At 37.7% G+C, this 18,529-nt stretch overlaps 1 protein-coding gene across 1 annotated transcript in view; it reads left to right on the forward strand.

The window, feature by feature from the left end:
• LOC119787410 (growth arrest-specific protein 2) overlaps positions 1 to 17,478 on the forward strand; it is a 51,542-nt gene extending 34,064 nt beyond the window's left edge. The window contains exons 4-8 of the mRNA XM_038291262.1: positions 2,167 to 2,311; positions 4,593 to 4,656; positions 4,748 to 4,970; positions 5,051 to 5,158; positions 17,219 to 17,478. Of these exons, the coding sequence (XP_038147190.1) occupies positions 2,167 to 2,311; positions 4,593 to 4,656; positions 4,748 to 4,970; positions 5,051 to 5,158; positions 17,219 to 17,428 (750 nt within the window). The 3' untranslated portion in view covers positions 17,429 to 17,478. The remainder of the gene's footprint in view (positions 1 to 2,166; positions 2,312 to 4,592; positions 4,657 to 4,747; positions 4,971 to 5,050; positions 5,159 to 17,218) is intronic.
• Positions 17,479 to 18,529: the final 1,051 nt, after the last annotated feature.

Below are 18,529 nucleotides of genomic sequence, written 5' to 3' on the forward strand. Positions count from 1 at the left end.
ACAATGGATCACTTCAAAGTTTGTTTTATAATAGTTTCCAGTATGAAAATGTTTCACGCTACAGTCAGCAGCTTAGCTGCAAAATAAAGTCGAGTAAGAACAGAAACTTTATCAAAATGCGTTTCTAGTTCTAGTTCCATGCATGGAAATACAGATCCTAATAGCTAAGAAGAAGAAAGAAGAGGCAGTTTGTACAGATTCACCAAACTTGGACACTTTTAGTTTGGTCATGGAGATTGACTAATAATTTCTTTAAATCATAGCTCCGTTGTGTTGTATGAAAGTTTTAGACCGCTGATGAAATGATGAAAGAGATTTTTCCGGACAATTTTTGGGCTCTAAAGTCGGGCGTACTTTGTACGATTTTTTGCCCTTTTCGTCCCAAATTTCCAGTGTTGCGAGAATTTTTCGATCGGGCCGACTTTCTTCCTGATGGTGCGTGGTGTAGTGAACAGGGGGTAACGAGGGGCGATCAGCCTCTAACGACCACCCCCCCATCAGGAATCGTAAGGTCGGAAGAAAATCCAACATGTCTGAAATTCAGTCGGCCGTCGTAAGGTGGTCGTAGACAAATTGCTCAGTGGGCAAACAAGGATTCTTCTTCTTCTTCTTCTCAGAGGAAAACCCAGCAGCATGGCGGGGGGGCAATGAGTGAAATGGAGTTCTTTCTGTTAAACTGTCAGACCGTAGTAGCCACGTTAGCTCAGCCATGTCTTTGTCCAAATACGTCGTCTCCTTTTCTTTTTAGGGCTTTCAGCACTAAATCGCACAAATATTGTGGAGCTGAGTCCCACCTGGTTTTTAGATGTACAGTGTGCACTGGAAAAACGATCTAAAAATAAGTAAAAATTTCCTAAATTAAGTGAATTTATCTTTAATTTGAGTAGGTTAATGAGAAAGTTTGCCAATGGATTGAGTATTTTTACTCCTAAAATAAGATAATTAGATAATTTGTACTTGAAATAAGACAATGCAATTGTTTTTTTCTTGTTTTAAGTGTAAATTATCTTGTTCCATTGGCAAAATGTCTCTTTTACCTCTTCAATCCAAGAAAAATTCACTTATTTTAAGAAAAAATTACTTATCTAGATTTTGATTTTTTTCCAGTGTGAGCAGGTACACTGCAAAAACGATAGAAAAATTTGTAAAAATGTCTTAAATCAAGTGTGTCTACTCTTAATTTAAGTAGGTAAATAAAATGATTTGCCAATGGAATGAGCATTTTTACTCTTAAAATAAGATAATTAGATAATATGCGCTTTAAATAAGACAATATAATTATTTTTTATTATTTTAAAAGTAAATTGTCTTCTCCCGTTGGCAAAGTTTCTCACTTACCCCCTTAATTCAAGAAAAAATGCACTTATTATAAGAAAAATAGGACTTATTGAGATTTAAATTTTTTGCAGTGTAGATCGCATCAGAGCGTCGGGTCGCACAGTGAGAGAGAGCGAACATTGTGAACTGTAGCTGCGTGCGGCGATTAAAAATATCGCACAGTGCATGCTGGTGTCGTGTCAGACCAGCATACGCAGAATCAATACCCATGTGCAAGACGTCCTATTTGCTTTTATACATTTAGTTTTGTATGAAAAATAGACTTTGAACTTTGGCGTGTATCCCCTTAGTCATGTTAAAAAAAACGATTTAATGTCAGATCTCCATATAATTCAAAAAGTAAGAAATTAAATAGTTTTTTTGTGGATTGTTTTTTAACCTTTTTTGGAATTTGATTGTATGAAATAAAGCGGAGCACCACAGGGGACGGTACTCTCTCCATTCCTTTTTCCTCTGTTCACCTCTCACTTCCAGGACCAGTCAGAGTCCTGTCATCTGCAGAAATACTGGGAGGACTCTGCAGCCATTGGAAGCATCAAAGATGGACACAAAGCTTTTTTTGAAGTTCCTTTTAGACCAGATGACATGCTGCATCATCTGATAGCAGAGCAGCTGACTAATCAGCAGGAGCTTTGTGAAGCCCTCATGTCAATGATGCTTCGCTGAATCTATACCTAGAAGAATTAAGACCACTCTGATATTGAAGGAACCGGGTGTCTACAATTTTCGTCTGTTATTGTTAAAGTTAAAAACTCTACTAAACGCTAAAAATGCATGAAAATGACTTGTTTTAAAGGTAATTTTGTGTTTACCATGTTGTCATTTTAGAAAACAATCCCTAAGCGGAGGATCCCATGCCGGCAGAACGCTCCCTCCGGTTCTTTCTTTGCAAGAGACAACACAGCCAACTTCCTGGCCTGGTGCCGCCAAGTCGGCGTGGGTGAAACATGTCTCTTTGAGTCTGAGGGTTTAGGTGAGTTTGACCAGGAGGTTTTTTTTCTTTTCAATTCATATCAATCCGGCCGCTCTAACAAAGGACCCAGTTCTGGCACGGACAGGATTACAGACTGAGGCTTCAGCAAAGTGATTGTGCAGAATCAATAGTGAGCAGAATAAACTCTTTACTAGTGAGTTTCACAATCTTCTTTAAGTACGTAGGGAGAAACTCTGTACACTGCAAAAAATCTAAATCTAGATAAGTCATTTTTTCTTAAAATAAGTGCATTTGTTCTTGAATTGAGGAGATAAAACAGACATTTTGCCAGTGGAACAAGACAATTTACACTTAAAATAAGAAAACACAATTGCATTGTCTTATTTCAAGTGCATATTATCTATTTAGCTTATTTTAAGAGTAAAATTACTCATTCCATCTCATTTACCTACTCAAATTAAGGATGAATACACTTAATTTAAGAATTTTTTACTTATTTCTAGATTGTTTTTGCAGTGTATTAAAAGAATATTTTACTGCAAAAATGATCTAAAAATGAGTAAAAATTTCTTAAATTAAGTGTATTCATCCTTAATTTGAGTAGGTAAATGAGATGGAATGAGTAATTTTACTCTTAAAATAAGTGTAAAATTAGATAATTATAGAATTATTTCTTATTTTAAATGTAAATTGCCGTATTCCGTAGGAAAGAGCGCCACCTACCTGGTTAATTCAAGAAAAAATGCGCTTATTTTAAGAAAAATTGACTCACTTAGATATCATTTTTTTGCAGCGTTGAATTAAAACACAAAGTAAAACAAATGGACATAAGAGTTCTAGTGTAAAAAATCAAAATCTATAAGTCATTTGTTCTTGGATTGAGGAGGTAAAAGAGACATTTTGCCAATGAAAAATAAGAAAATACAATTGCATTATCTTATTTCAAGTGCATATTATCTAATTATATCAGGGATGCACGATATAATCGGCCCCCTATCGGTATCGGCCTTAAAAATGAATATCGGACATCGGCCACCCCACCGATATTTAACCCGATATTTGATCAGCTTCTGAGTTTCTAAAGTCTAAAAAAAAAAAAATACTACTTCTTCTTCTTCCTCAAAAACTTATTTTTTACAGACTTAAAAATTTCTAAAGACGAGGGAAAAAATATTGATCCATTAAAATATCCCAATATTTTCATATGCTGATATATTGCCATTTAAAAACACCATATCAATCTCTTTTACTAATGAAATATTGCTATATGTCATCGTTATGCTACGAAATCCCCCGAAAATTCACCAAATGTCGCCATATTTTTATATGTTGATATATTGACGCGGAATCGATCTATTTTACTAACAAAATCTCACAAGAATTTGCAAAATATCACGAGAGTTTGTAACAGAACGATGAAATTTCACCAGATTTTGAAAGTAAAATAGATCGATACCGCGTTTTTAACAATCTATTTGATATCAGCATATGAAAATATATTTGAGTATATTATTTTTCAAAGTGTCAGAAATGGATAACAAAACTGCTATTTTCAATGACTACTTATTTTTGTCCAGCTTTAACATCGGTATCGATATCGGTTATCGGCTACATGAGTTTTAAAATATCGGATATCGGCCAAAATCCCAATATCGTGCATCCCTAAATTATATTATTTTAAGAGTAAAATACTAATTCTATTGGCAAAATATATACTTTACCTACTCAAATTTAGGGTAAATACACTTAATTTAAGGAATTTTTACTTATTTCTAGATTGTTTTTCCGGTGTACTGTAAGGAATCATGTTTCTCTAAAGATGTGTTGAAGCTGAAGTTTGCTAACAATAAAGGTGCAGAGAATTTTTCAGAGTCATTTAAAACATTTTGTGTTTGGTTTATCAGTATGTAGATAATTGAATCCCTAAAGGCCAGACAGCGTCTAGAAGACATGCAACTGTGATAAAAGACTGTGAAATATTTCCAAAAGCAGCAATAGCTGATAAGTTTCTGTCTCTTTCTGGCCTTCTGTCATGGAATTCAGCAACAGAAGGATCAACAACCAGGTTTGCTATAAAACAGCGGATCCACCGTCTGCATTGCATGGTTGAAAGCGTCACGTCTATCATATCTGCACATGAAAAACATTTAGGCAGAAACACCCATTTCCGTCTTATTAGTAGTGGAGGGATGTTTGAATGTTCATCGGCTCATTTTTATGCTCTTCACCTTCACAATCCACTCATCTTCACTCATTGCCTTGTTTTCTGATGCGTTATCATATCTGACTGTAAAACTGAGAGCTTGATCTCTTCCTGTAGTTCTTCATAAGCAGCCGAGAGAGGTGTGCCTCTGTCTATTAGAGTTGGGCCGGATTGCATCACGGTTTGTTTTTGTGTTTTCCATGTTTTCATTTTTTTTTTTTAACCTTTAGGCCCTTGGTAATCATTTTACCGATTTTATTTTTTACTTGCAGTTACAATGTGGAGCCTCCAGGTCTTATAAAACTGGAGAAAGAGATTGAACAAGAAGAAAGGGCGCCTCTACCTCCCCCATCACCTGTATCTCCAGTTCAGCCCATTCCCTCGTCCCCCTCATCATCCCCGTCTCCGTCTCCCTCCCCAACACCAACTTCCAACCCAACTCCCACCAAAGTGGCTTCATCTAAGAAGAGCGCGGGCAAGCTCCTGGATGATGCCGTAAGTTCAGACGTGGTCTAGTTCATTGTTTGGTATCAGGAGGGGAGAACACTTTAAATGCTTTAGTACCTGTGTTACAGGTGAGACATATCGCTGATGAACCCCCCTGCAGGTGTGCAAATAAATTCTGCGTGGAGAGGCATTCGCAAGGTCGCTATCGCGTTGGCGAGAAGATGCTCTTTATACGGGTGAGTTTAATAAATGCTTCAACAAATATGGAAAAAGGTCAAAGAAATCCCTGCAGAAGAATGCATAATTTGAAATACTACGCTGATCAGATGTGACAGAATTTAAAAATGAAAGGAAATTAAAAATTCAGTTGAACATTTGTATTTTGGTTAATTATTTAAAGGCTTGCCACAGTTTATCATCTACTTCCATCTTTAATTTCCCTTTGGGATCAATAAAGTGTTGTTAAATTGAAGTAATTCCTACTTTCTTAAATCAACCCTCCTCACATCCTTTAACATTTTTTTTTTCTGGAATTTATTTATTTATTTATTTTTTATTTGTTTGCTGTATTCTTTCCACAAAAAAAAAACTAAGTTGTTGTTATTAGATGATTGCATGGCAACCCAATGACTCCAGATTTTAATTATTTTGCTATTAATGTCAGATGAAGTTTATATATTTGGAGGTAACCTTCCACCTTCTATTCACTTTCTGCAATGCAGGAGGATCTCTACTGGCACCACTTTATGCTATAAGATAAAAATAAATAAATGGCTTTAAAGGAAAAGTCTGGTCAGCAAGGAATAATCAATGGATTATTATTTATACCTAAAACTAATATGTTCGCTGTGATTTAATTAATTTAGCGTTAATCAGTAAGAAAATAAAAACAATAATTTTCGTGGCGATCGCTGAGTCTGGGAGCGGCCATTTTTGCCCAAATATAGTAGCCCCTCCCTCCTGCCATCTTCCAGCAGTGACGTCACGGTGCGGTAAGCCTAGCGCCATTCTCCCCGCTTTCCAAGCTAAATCAATGGGAACTACTAGACACATCTGCAATCAACAACAATTATTGAAGATTTCCAGAGGACTTCACCATTGAAATTCACCAGAGCTATAGTGAAACTGACAATGCCCACGTGCATGGCAGCTGGATGCATGGAATACATCGGGTAAAAGTGGAAAAAAAAGAGTTATTCCACCTTTCTGATTCCTGATCCTCCACGGACGGGTTGGTCGTTGGATCGCCAACTTGAAGAGGGAGGATTTGCCATCGAACTTCTGGCCAGAGAAAAAACCCGTAATATGTAGCCAACATTTGGAAGAAGAATGTTTTCAAGATGACTTGGATAATAGCGCGTTGTGACAAACACCAGATACAGCACTGGGACTTGATCAACAGCCGATACCGCACCGTGACGTCACTAACCAGTAGGTGGCAGTAGTGTTCTTTGACAAACATGGATGCCTCCAGTAAAGCACATTCACATGAAAATTACTCTGAATTAAAAACACTGATCATTTATTGAACAGGATGGAATCATTTCACATTTAAAGAACTTTCAGAAGTTTGAATTCTGAATATGAGCGACTTTTCCTTTAAATGTTGATGAAACATTTCTGCCCACCTCCATTCCCACAGCCCTTCACCAGCATGTAATTCACATCGATCCCATCAGGATCTGGATTCTCTCTCTGATGTTTTACCATAATGGTGACAAAGTTAACGCACGACAGCATATTGTCCAACAGAAGACACAACGTCAGTGTTTCTCTAAATAACACCAAAAGAGTGAATCAGCACCTTTATACCCTTTAAAAAAGCAGATTCAGGTTTTAAGCATTTTATCCTCATAGAAAAGGCTGGAAACTGTCTGACTATCAGAGATGGGAAGTACTTCGTTACTGTACTCAAGTAGATTTTTCTGATATTTTTACTTTACTTTACTACTTATTTTTATGGTGACTTTTTACTTCTACTCCTTACATTTTTACACAAATATCTGTACTTTCTACTCCTTACATTTTAAAAAATTGTCTCGTTACTTTAGTTTTGAATCATTTCAATGGAGTTACCGTTATTATTTTTCACGTCATCAATACCAAATTCAGTCTAATTGGATGGGAATCTACGTTGCATTTGACGCACCAGTACAAGATGAATCGACAGATTCGGCGGTATTCATTGGCGGCAAATCATTGCAGCTTGGTGGCGGTGGCGTTAGCATAGTAGCATGGACGACGAGATGATTGAAAATGAACACAATTTAAAATGTAGGCAACGGCATGAAAAAAGTGGTTTCTACTTTTACTTTTATACTTTAAGTAAATTTACAAGCCTGTACTTTGTTACTTTTACTTGAGTAAAGAAGTTTAATCAGTACTTCCACTTTTACCAGAGTATTTTTTAAGTATCTGTACTTCTACTCAAGTACGGAAAGTGAGTACTTTTGCCATCTCTGCCGACTATAGAGATTATGTGGAGATCAAGTGACAATCAGACTGCGGGTCACGAGGTGAGTCGCGTTTAACTAACTCAGAGAAAAGACTGTAATTCAATAAACTACAAATAGAAACTTACAGGGATCAGATCAGATAAGTTTGCTTCTGACTTTGAAAATACAATGAGGCATTATCCTCCACTTTCTCTATTTTCCTCTCAGTTTTTAAGTCAGGGCCTTCTCTGTCAATAGTCATTTACAATTTAACCTTTTTTTACACATGAAATCAACAGTTTCACAAATTCAGATTATTTCATTTATATATATATATCATTATATATCTATGCTGATGACTTTCAACTTCAGATATATATTTTGAGACAATGAATAACTGCATGATATCAGTGAGTGAACAGGTCACAATGTTTTCCAGGTTAATTCAAAAGATTTTTTTGCAAAAAATGGGGGGAAAAAATCAATCAGCTATAAACTAGAATTAATGGCATGGGGGGGATTTACCATCAGGCAATACTAGACTGTTCCCTAGGGCCCCAAGTTCCTGGGGGCCTCATAAAACTCCTCTGTTTATATGTATGGTTAATACAACTATTCCTTATTTGAGCACATTAATTATGTTTTTGATCAAAATCCTTTCTCTAAAATGCCATCAGAACGCTGATAATATTAAGTGTGTCTCAGCCCCCCCCTTCAGTGTCCACCACATTGGATCAGTCCATTTGCTGCACATGTTCAGAAAGGTCCAAACAGACAGCAGCAAACCATTTGAAAACAAACCATGCAAAGAGCAGTGTTGCCAACTTAGCGCTTTAGTCGCTATATTTAGCCACTTTTCAGACCCCTCTAGCACTTTGATTTCTAAAAAGCTCCTAGCGCCAAATCTAGAGACTTTTTTCTGCTACTGGAGACTTTGGAGACAACATCTAAAAGCAGCGAACTCTGCTCTCCAGAGCGAGTAGATTGGTAACCCCGCCTCCTGCTCTCCTCTATCTTGTCTGCTGTCATGATTCATGCAGCTATTATTTCATCCAAATGAAAAATGGAGAACAGAGAAGCAGATCATGGCTTGTCTACAGTGAAAAGAAGGACTGGGTTATTTACTTTGGCCTTTTTGGAAACACAGGAAGGAGCAATCAGCTAAGTGAGCTTAGTGCTTGGAAAAAATCTTTCATTCCTTTAGAGACAGCATGAAAAGTCAGCTGAGTACAAAACATAGAGAGGAAAACAAGAAGAAAAGGGACAAGAAGAGAGGGACACAACCTAGAACAGATAATGGATGTCTATTCTATTAACATTTCTCTATCTGGAGAATGGGGCTGCCTGCCTGCCTGTCTTTGCCTCGGGCCCCACATTTCCTAAATCCGCCCCTGATTAATGGGACCCAAATCCACAAAGCGTGCAGGAAACTTGGGTGTTTTGAAATTAGACGTTTCTAGCTCTATTACATAAATCTGTGTGCTACTGCTAACATTTGAACAATCTTCCTTGTTTAGCACATCCTTGTATTGAATTATCTACAAATTAATCCATCGCTTGAATGAATCTCTAGTCCTCTGATGACATTGTGATGTGTGATGTCTGCAGTTACAGTAACTTCAGTTGTTGTTTATTAAAATCTGAGTTTGGGGAGCATGTAACTACTGATCAGGAGGGGCCCTAAGATGGACCCTTGGCGTTCACCACATGTAATTTTTGTGGTCCTTTATGTAAAGGACCTGCTGACACAAAAAGTCCCCATACTTCAAGTAGGATTAAATCCTGTGCTGTATCAGAAAAGCTGAGTCAGTTTTAATGGCTCTCTAATAAAAAAGAGTGATCAATAGTAGGGGTGTAAATAATAATTGTTTTGTATCGATGCATCGATCCTACAGCCGTCGATCCGATGCATCGATACGTCCGCAAGAGATTCGATTCATGTTTTTTTTCCTCCGGTCTATTTTTATCCATCGGACGTAATTCTCCCTCCCGTGCTGCGGTGGCGCTAAACCTATTTTGCCCTCCTACCTCACTTCCTGGTTATACTCTTACAGCAGTGTGTTGCAGTGAGCTTGATGCAGACATTTTTGAATTATGCTCAGTATTGAAGCGTGGTCTGTGCTACACGCTGTGGGTCTAGATACGGCCGAGGCGGAGAGGAAGTGGGGGCGAGTTTTAGTTCGACGACGGAGGGACATGAGGGCCAAAAAGAGCGGAGATCCAGGTGGAAAAAGGGTCCCAGCGTTCTCGCGCACCTCGCTCTTCTAGCGGGTCAAACTTCACGAGTTGTTTTCCTCAATTTCGGTCATAAAAACAAAACAAGCCGGCGCTTGACCGCTGTCTGCGGTCAGCTACAATTTGGGAGAGGAGCAGCGGAGCGTCTCTCAAGTTAGCGGGGACAGCCGAGGTATTGCATTGCACTCTTTGCATTGATTTTGTGCAGTATTTTTTGATGCAAGGCCTTTCAGAATCTATAGGGGGGGGGGGGGGGGGGGGGGGGTTTATTTTTATTTTTCAGTGAATGAGGTTTTAATAGGAATAGATGGAGTGCAACTTTTCTACTTCTGTTATTTGCTGTTGTTTCTCAAAAAATGCATAACGATATTACAGCTTTCATTGATTTATTTCAAATTTGAAACACTGTCTAGCCTGTAAGGTGTAAAAAAAAAAAATTTTTTTAAATGAACCAATTAATCAGATCGAATCGAATCGTGGTGTATTCTTGAGTATCGAAAATAATCGAATCGTTGGGTCAGGAAATCGATACTGAATCGAATCACCATGATGGATGTGATTTACACCCTTAATCAATAGTGTTGAATGTGGCACAAAGGTCCAATAACACCAGCAATGTGATTCTTCCACAATCTGCATGTTTACACGTCACGTATACAGTCTCTGTACTGAGGTGATCAGGGATGCCTGACTGAGAGTCGCATAAGAAGCTGGTCAGCAGTGTTTTTTATAATCTTTCGTGATAAAGGGAAGGTTAGAGATAGGCCTGTAATTCTGCAGTAGCAGCTTGTCCAAACTGCTCTTTTTCAACAGGTGTTTAATAATTGTTGTTTTTAAGGCTTGAGAGGAATCACTCGACAAAAAGGAAGTTAAATCAGATCTTATGACAGGCAGAACTGTGTTATGGTAAGTTGTGAGTTAAACACTGTGACAGCGGAAAAAAGAGCTCAGTTGGTGTACCATTTTTTCTAGGTTTTGTCATTTTTTTGGTGACGTGGATGAGCTTTGTTGTGGATATCCTGAATGCCCCTCAGATCTTTTGCCGTTTTAGGGGAAGAAATGAGCATATTTGTTGCAGGCAATGATGGAGAGGAGTTCAAATGGCTCAGAGGCTTTATTAACCTGTCAATTATGGCAAATAAGGCATTAGCATTGTTTTTGAGTTGAAATTTCTATCTGTATAGTCTCCCTTTATCAATGTTATTTCACTTCCTGCATTCAACTTTTCCACAATCCTTTTCTTCACTTCTCATCAGAGACTTTTTCTTCCTTTAAACAACCTTCACATTAATTGGTTCAATTGAACCAATGATTTCTGAGATTTTGGACTGAAAGTTATCTACAGGTCATCTATGGTTGCAGGGCAAAGTGGAGGTAGAGGAGTACATTTTTTGGCTAACTGAGATCATATCACACCAGTCCTTAAATGATTGCTTTGGCTTCCTCCAAATGGTCTTTAGCTAAAACACGTCTGAGTTGCTTATCAAGCATAAACTATATGCACTAGGGGTGTCAACAATAATCGATTCATCGATGCAAGCATGATTCAGCATCGATGCGGCAACGTGCCATAATCGATTATGTCACTGTTTATTTTCTGGCCTCAAATTGAGAAGTTGTGAAGTTTCAATTACTTCCGGGGGCATACCAACAACAATCAAGATGGCTGAGGCGGAGGGAGATGACCGCGATAGACGGGTAGGCCTAATTAAAAACGCACCAAAAGCTTGGAAAGCGGATATCTGGGCACATTTCGGATTTTACGAAGTCAATGGGATTTTGATGCATCGCAATGCATCGTAGAATCGAACTGAATCGAATCGTTACCTGGTGAATCGTAATGGAATCGAATCGTGAGGGCAGTGCCAATGCACACCCCTAATATGCACTCTTTAGGTCTTCAGTGACGTCCTTACTCAGTGGTTCCAGGACCAGAACCAAATAAGGGGAGAAAGCATTTAGTACCGTATTCATGCCTCTCAGCTCTGGTTCCTTTAAATTGATTCAAAACTTTTTACGGCAGCTTTTGGTCAGATTCTCACTAATTAACTATTGACCTAATTACTCATTATTGACTGAAGCTTTACATTTAAGGCTAAATTTGCTGTTTGGCATAATGCTTTTTGCTTATTATTCAGTTTTTTTCCTTTGATATTTGCATTGCTCTGTGTATAAATGCGGTTGCTGTTTAAATGTGCATCACTTCCATGAGGACAGCGACTGTGTTTTAGATGGTTGATGGTCAGATGTGTGAAGGAAGTAAACCAGATAGTAACAAACATAGAAAATGATGGATTATGCTAAAAAAAGAACAGATCTGTGCGAATAAATCATCTACTTTAAATTAAACATATCCTATTTCAAAATAAGAATTGTTTTTTTATTAACCTTTCGTTCAGAAAGTATAATGGTGATTGAACGTCTTGCAGGCAGCGGTGCTGGAGAGATGTCCCTTTCCATGTTGCATTCATGGACTGTGGGAACTCCAACGACCGGTGAACACATTCTCTGCACCATTTATTTGCCTTTTTGGCAAAATCCTGTGAAAAATATTACATTAAAGATATTTACACTGGACAACTCTCCTGCGCTGCTGCAGGCTGTCAATCACGTTTCCCCGCCCACTCCCATCAGATTGGGGTCAAAATCTGAATGTAAAAAAAAGGGATTTGAAAGTGTAACAGAAAAATCCTGAAACTGTAAAGGGAATTTGAAAAAAAAAAAAGAAAATATAAACTGAAAGAAATGGATTTAAATCTGAAAATATAAAAAAATAAAATTGAAAAAAGCAATAAAGTAAAGAAGAAAGAAAAGTGTAATTCAAATACTAAACTAAATTATTAGTTTTTTGAAAGTGATGGAAAGAATTTCGATTCAATTCTTATTATTTTATGGTTGCTCCTTTAGTTTCTCAGATTATAAGGTAAAAATCTGACATTCAATATCAACTTTTATTTTTTCAGTTTTAAATAAGATTTATAAGTTTCTAAACATTTTGACCCCTTTCTGACTCCATACATCTCGCCTTGCTGTGCAGATCAGGTGCATTCAGCAGGGGATTCTGCACTAGCTCTTTATGTTGGGTGGAATAAACATCTATTTGATTTGCCAGACTGTTACATCAATTGTAAATAACCTAAATCTAAATCCAATGAGGTGACTATCAGCTTTTACTGCAGTAAATGTTGCTCAGCGGTCCTTGAGCCGAGCAATGGCTGCTATTTCAGAAAGATAAAGTGAAGATGACTGATCTGAGAATCTGTGGCTCCTGGGATTTTGGTTACTTGGCAACCCACATCCAGGATTCACACTTCCAACTATGTGATTCATGCCAGTGGTATGTTTGAGATCTGCAGGCGTGCAAATGAGAGTTTACTCTTGGATGTCCTCTGCTGCCAGCTCTATAAACTGCAGCCAAATCAAATCTAATTAACTGGCAGGTTTTGGTTCTAAACTCTGCTCTGTAATATCAGCGGGGACAATAGGAGAGGAATTTGCTAACATGAAAGAATTCCAGACACAATAACATGCCGTGAATGTAAATGATTGATGCCTCTAAAAAGACCCGATGCTGTGGTTGCCGAGCAACCGAGGAGAAATAGCGAGAGGCTGAGTGTTGGTCCAGATCAATCTGTTATGCAGCATTTATTCTGCGAAGTTAGGTCTAGTTTTATTTCCATGACTGACATTATTAATGAGCTAACGAAGCTTGAATCGTCTGTTTTTCCTAAGAGAGTCTCAAACTATTCTAGAAGATCCTATTACAGGAGGAACAGGCATTTTTATAAGGCCAAGCAAAACAAGCATTAAACGACCGTCTCTCTTTATGGTGAAGATGTTTTAATTAAAATTCCTCACATGGTCTCCCTGCTAACCGTTGCTTCTTCTGTAAAGGCATGCCTACAGTATGTACAGTCAGCTTTAGTGTATGTAAGCTGACTGCACAGCTTGCCAGAGATCTGAACCTTCAGCAGGTTCAGGTACAAACAGAGGAGCTCATATTACACCGATTTTAAAAGCTCTTCATTGGCTCCCAGTCTCTCTTTTCGGTTCCAGTTTAAAATCCTGGTGCTGACCTTCAGGGCCTTCCACGGCCAGCCTCCCTCCTACATCAGAGACTTGTGTCCTTATACCCCCCCTCTGGGAGGCTGAGGTCTCAGACCTGAACCTGCTCATGGTCCCGTGTACTCGTCGGCGCTCTGGAACGATCTCCCGCTTTTCTTCCGCTGACTTCAATCTGTTGATGTTTTTAAGAGTGAACTGAAAACATATTTGTTTAAAGGAATAGTACACCCAAAACATGATTAGCCTTCATTTTCTACTCACCCCCATGCTGAACAACACTCTGGAGTACTTTTTTGATATCTCAAATGCATCTGGAGATCTGGGAGGCTTCTTGCTGTCTGCTGACATTCAAATAATGGAGGTCTATGGCGCCCGAGGCAGAAAGGTCCATAAAAGTCCACAAAAAACGTGTCAATATTCCTCCATACTGCTCGTCCAATGTATTTACTCGAAACGAAGTCATTTAGAATGTTTTTTGAGCATAAACAGTAGTGTATAGGATTTCCTGAAAGCACGTTCACGAGTCTACGGAAACCGCGGCAGACCAAACCAGATGAAAGTGCGCATTCAGCTCGGCAAAGAACTCATGCTCTTCCTCAACACTGAAGTCCTCAGACATTTTTCTTTCGTTGTTTCTTTCTTTGCCCAGGTAAACAGCACATTTCTTCTTCTACGCTTGCATTATCGGCAGAGCAGACGCTGAATGCGCACTTTCATCTGGTTTGGTCTGCCGCGGTTTCCGTAGGCTCGTGAACTCGAGTAAATTCTGGACGCTACCCACTCAGGACACTTGGAATACATTGGACGAGCAGTATGGAGGAATATTGACACGTTTTTGTGGACTTTTATGGACCTTTCTGCCTCGGGCGCCATGGACCTCCATTATTTGAATGTCAGCAGACAGCAAGAAGCCTCCCAGATCTCCAGATGCATTTGAGATATCAAAAAAGTACTCCAGAGTGTTGTTCAGCATGGGGGTGAGTAGAAAATGAAGGCTAATCATGTTTTGGGTGTACTATTCCTTTAAGTCTCCACTGTAATGTAATTTTGTGAAGCACTTTGTGAGCTCTATGTCTGTGAAAGGTGCTATATAAATATAAGCTTATAAGCTGTGTGTGTAAATATTTGTTCCTTAATAGCAGTTTTCATTTGTTACTATTAGCATCTGCACTAGTTAGACATTCGTGCACGCTAGTTTAATACCCATATGCACTGGTCCAACTCTTTATGTCGAATAGAATCAGAAATCCTCTTTGGAAAAAAAACAACAACTATATTTTTATATTTTTTAAACTATTCCCAGTCATAATGTTCTCAGGTCAGCTAGAAGAAAATCATATTTCTGTATCTAAAGAAGTTGACCTTCTTTGCTCTTGGAATAAATGAGCTGTGTTTTCCTTGAACACAATAAGGTGCAGAAACATCATTTCTGATGAGCGGCCCCAGCTAAGCCGGGGGCCCCCGTTCTCCTAAGGGTTCCTGATGAGGAACTTGTCTCAGGAAGGAGGTTATGTCCCAGAGAAGCATGATTGAAAGCTCTCTGCCTCACATTGTTCCATTAAACACAGTATAAGTGAAGCCCCAGGCCTGTTGCTGGTGATTGGAAGTGCTGCCCCTCTGCTGGCCCCTAGATTGATTCTTATTGAGGCTTATAAATGTTGTATGTTTTCCCGCTGGAGGGGAAAAAGTCTCATATCTTACCACACAAAGTCCTCTTTGCCCTTCTTTTAAAACGATTGTACTTTTTGTCTTATTTTTCTTAACTAATAAAGCATTTTAATTGTTTTTATTTTCATGAAACAGGATTAATTACTATGCTGTGAAAAGAAGGCCCTCGGTAAACAAATTCTCCCCCGCTGAGGTGCGATGATGCGCTAATGAGGGAAAGCGGCAGTAAGCCTCGACTCGGAAGCTTTTCATCATCCAATACAGCAGCATGTTTTACTTCTTCTGTTTTTCTATAATGGGGCATGTTTCCATGGTAGCGAACCTGATGTCACAGGTCTCATCATAAGAATATCGCAGAAAAGAAATTCACTTTATAGACCTTTGTTGCAAGAAACTAGACACGTTTCAGACAGTTTAAGTGAAAATACAGCCTAGATGCAAACAGTCTGAGGTACCAACTGGCCGGTTGCTTAATTATCCTGTTAAACGTCCTAAAAACTGGACTCCAACAGCAGAGACATCATATGTTTTACAAACATGGGTCATTTGTTGCATTTAAAACAGACCAAACAAAAATGTCTTTCTGCAGATAGAAGAACAATTTAGATAAAATGTGAGATTCTGAGAGTTAAAATGATACGTTAGGAGAAATAAATCAAATGTATTAGATTTTCATTTACAGATTTTCATTAAAATAGCCAAAGATCCAGAGTTTAAATTAAGAGAAAGATAAATTGATGTCATAAAAATTAGGGATGCAGGATATTGGGATTTTGGCCGATATACGATATTTTAAAACTCATGTAGCCGATAACCGATATCGATACCGATGTTAAAGCTGGACAAAAATAAGTAGTCATTGAAAATAGCAGTTTTGTTATCCATTTCTGACACTTTGAAAAATAATATACTCAAATATATTTTCATATGCTGATATCAAATAGATTTTTAAAAACGCGGTATCGATCTATTTTACTTTCAAAATCTGGTGAAATTTCATCGTTCTGTTACAAACTCTCGTGATATTTTGCAAATTCTTGTGAGATTTTGTTAGTAAAATAGATCGATACCGCGTCAATATATCAACATATAAAAATATGGCAACATTTGGTGAATTTGATGGTTTGGATTTTTTTCTCCTTTAATAATAAACACCTTCATTTACAAATTGCATTTTGTGTTTACTTGTGTTGTTCTTGACTATTGTTTAAATTAGTTTGATGTTCCGAAACACTTAAGTGTGACAAACATGCAAAAAAACAGGAAATGAGGAAAGGGGCAAACACTTTTTCACACCACTGTATACACTTAAGATAAAAATATGAATATAAAATAAAAAAAGTATAAAAAGTAAAAAGTTTTCCTGCATAAAAAGCGGTTTTTCTAGCTTCTGTCTGAAAACACGATATTCACACAAGAAGGATTTCAGATGACTGAAGTTCTTTTCATTTTTTAGTCGACCTTTTATAAACGCTTTTAATATGTTGTGTAATATTTTAGCGTTACTGTTAAAATGCCCTGGCATCATTCTGAAAGAAAACATTGCAATGTTCTACAGACATCTTTCTTCTTCTTGCATTTTGGGTGTTTTTCTTTTAACTAAGGAATGTCACTTTATTTGTTAAATAAATCGACATCGTTTAAGTTAAAACTACGATAAGAAAATCTGACTCTTAAAGGAACATATTTGAATCTTAAACATAAAGGAGGTGTTGTAGGTAAATTGATATGAACAACCTATTAAGAATATTTTTCCTTTTTTACCAGAACTTTATCACAGACTTTTACTCTCTAATATAATTTCTCTTATAAACTAGTTAGAAACATGCTTTCTTTTTTCTTTCTGAAGCATTTAGTCCGGTTTCACACTCCGGATCTGATTTCTTGTTGTAGATGCTGCACAACAAGCATGTGATGGTGCGGGTGGGCGGCGGCTGGGAGACCTTCGAGAGCTATTTGCTGAAACACGATCCCTGCCGCATGCTGCAGATTTCCAGAGTGGAGGGGAAGATTTCCCCCATCACCACCAAGTCCCCCAACATCAAAGACCTCGCCCCCGACAGCTACCTGGTTGTGGCAGCTCACTACCGCAGCAAGAAGTGATGGCCGCAGGCGCACATGGTGCACGACTGTCTCTTTATATTTACCCAACACCAATACGGCTTTGCTAGTCAATGTTTGTTCTTATAAAACGTCAAAGATACGGAGAAAAGACTTTTAAAAAAGGGGGAGAAAATGGAAAATAATGAATCTTATACTTTGCATTTTGTGTTTTCATTTCTTTTATTTAGTTTAGGAACTTTCTATTAATTCTGTTGACATTTTCAGTGAAGTTTTACAGGTGCTTAGATGTTCCTGACATTTGGTTTTTAATAGTTATACTTGAAGCAACAATAAATGTTCTTTCAGTGGGCAGAGGATGTAATGGCCTCCTGTGTATGTCTGCACTGAAAAAAATGGACATCTAGATAACTATTTTTTTCTTAAAATAAGTGCATTTGTTCATGAATTGAGGAGGTAAAAGAATGGAACAAGACAATTTACACTTAAAATAAGAAAACACAATTGCATTGTCTTATTTCAAGTGCATATTATCTAACTATCTTATTTTAAGAGTAAAAATACTCATTCATTGGCAAACTATTTCACTTACCTACTCAAATTAAGGGTAAATATGCTTCATTTAAGAAATGTTTACTTATTTCTAGATCGTTTTTCCGGTGTGTATGAAATGAAAAAAAAAAAAACACTTTTTGAGAAAAATAACAGTGAGAAATAGCTATCAGCATCTAAATTAAACTTTTAATGGGTAATTTGTTTTTTTGTTTAGTGTGCATCTCAAATAGCAGGAGATTTAAAAGGATTAATTAATCAGAGCTTTAAGCTGCTTATTACCTAAAATATCTCTATCAGCTAAATAAAGGTCTCATCACTACTTTAATGTTTCTGATCAGAGTGTAGGCGGTGCTTACACTCCAGCTTTGCAGCATTTTCCACTTTGAATTTATCATTTCATGTCTAAATCATCTGTAAGTCAACATTTACACCTGAACCTTCACTATGACTGAAAAGGCTGCATTTCTGTTTCTTTTGTACATTACTGACCTCTAGTGACCAAAGTTGGAACATTCAGGTTGGGAGTTGTACAGTAATGTTTCATTCCTGTAATAAATCTGGGCTTATTGATGTTTATGTTTTTTTTTT

Source organism: Cyprinodon tularosa, unplaced genomic scaffold (genome assembly GCF_016077235.1).
Source record: "Cyprinodon tularosa strain WSP-4 unplaced genomic scaffold, ASM1607723v1 ctg298, whole genome shotgun sequence".
Taxonomy (NCBI): domain Eukaryota; kingdom Metazoa; phylum Chordata; class Actinopteri; order Cyprinodontiformes; family Cyprinodontidae; genus Cyprinodon; species Cyprinodon tularosa.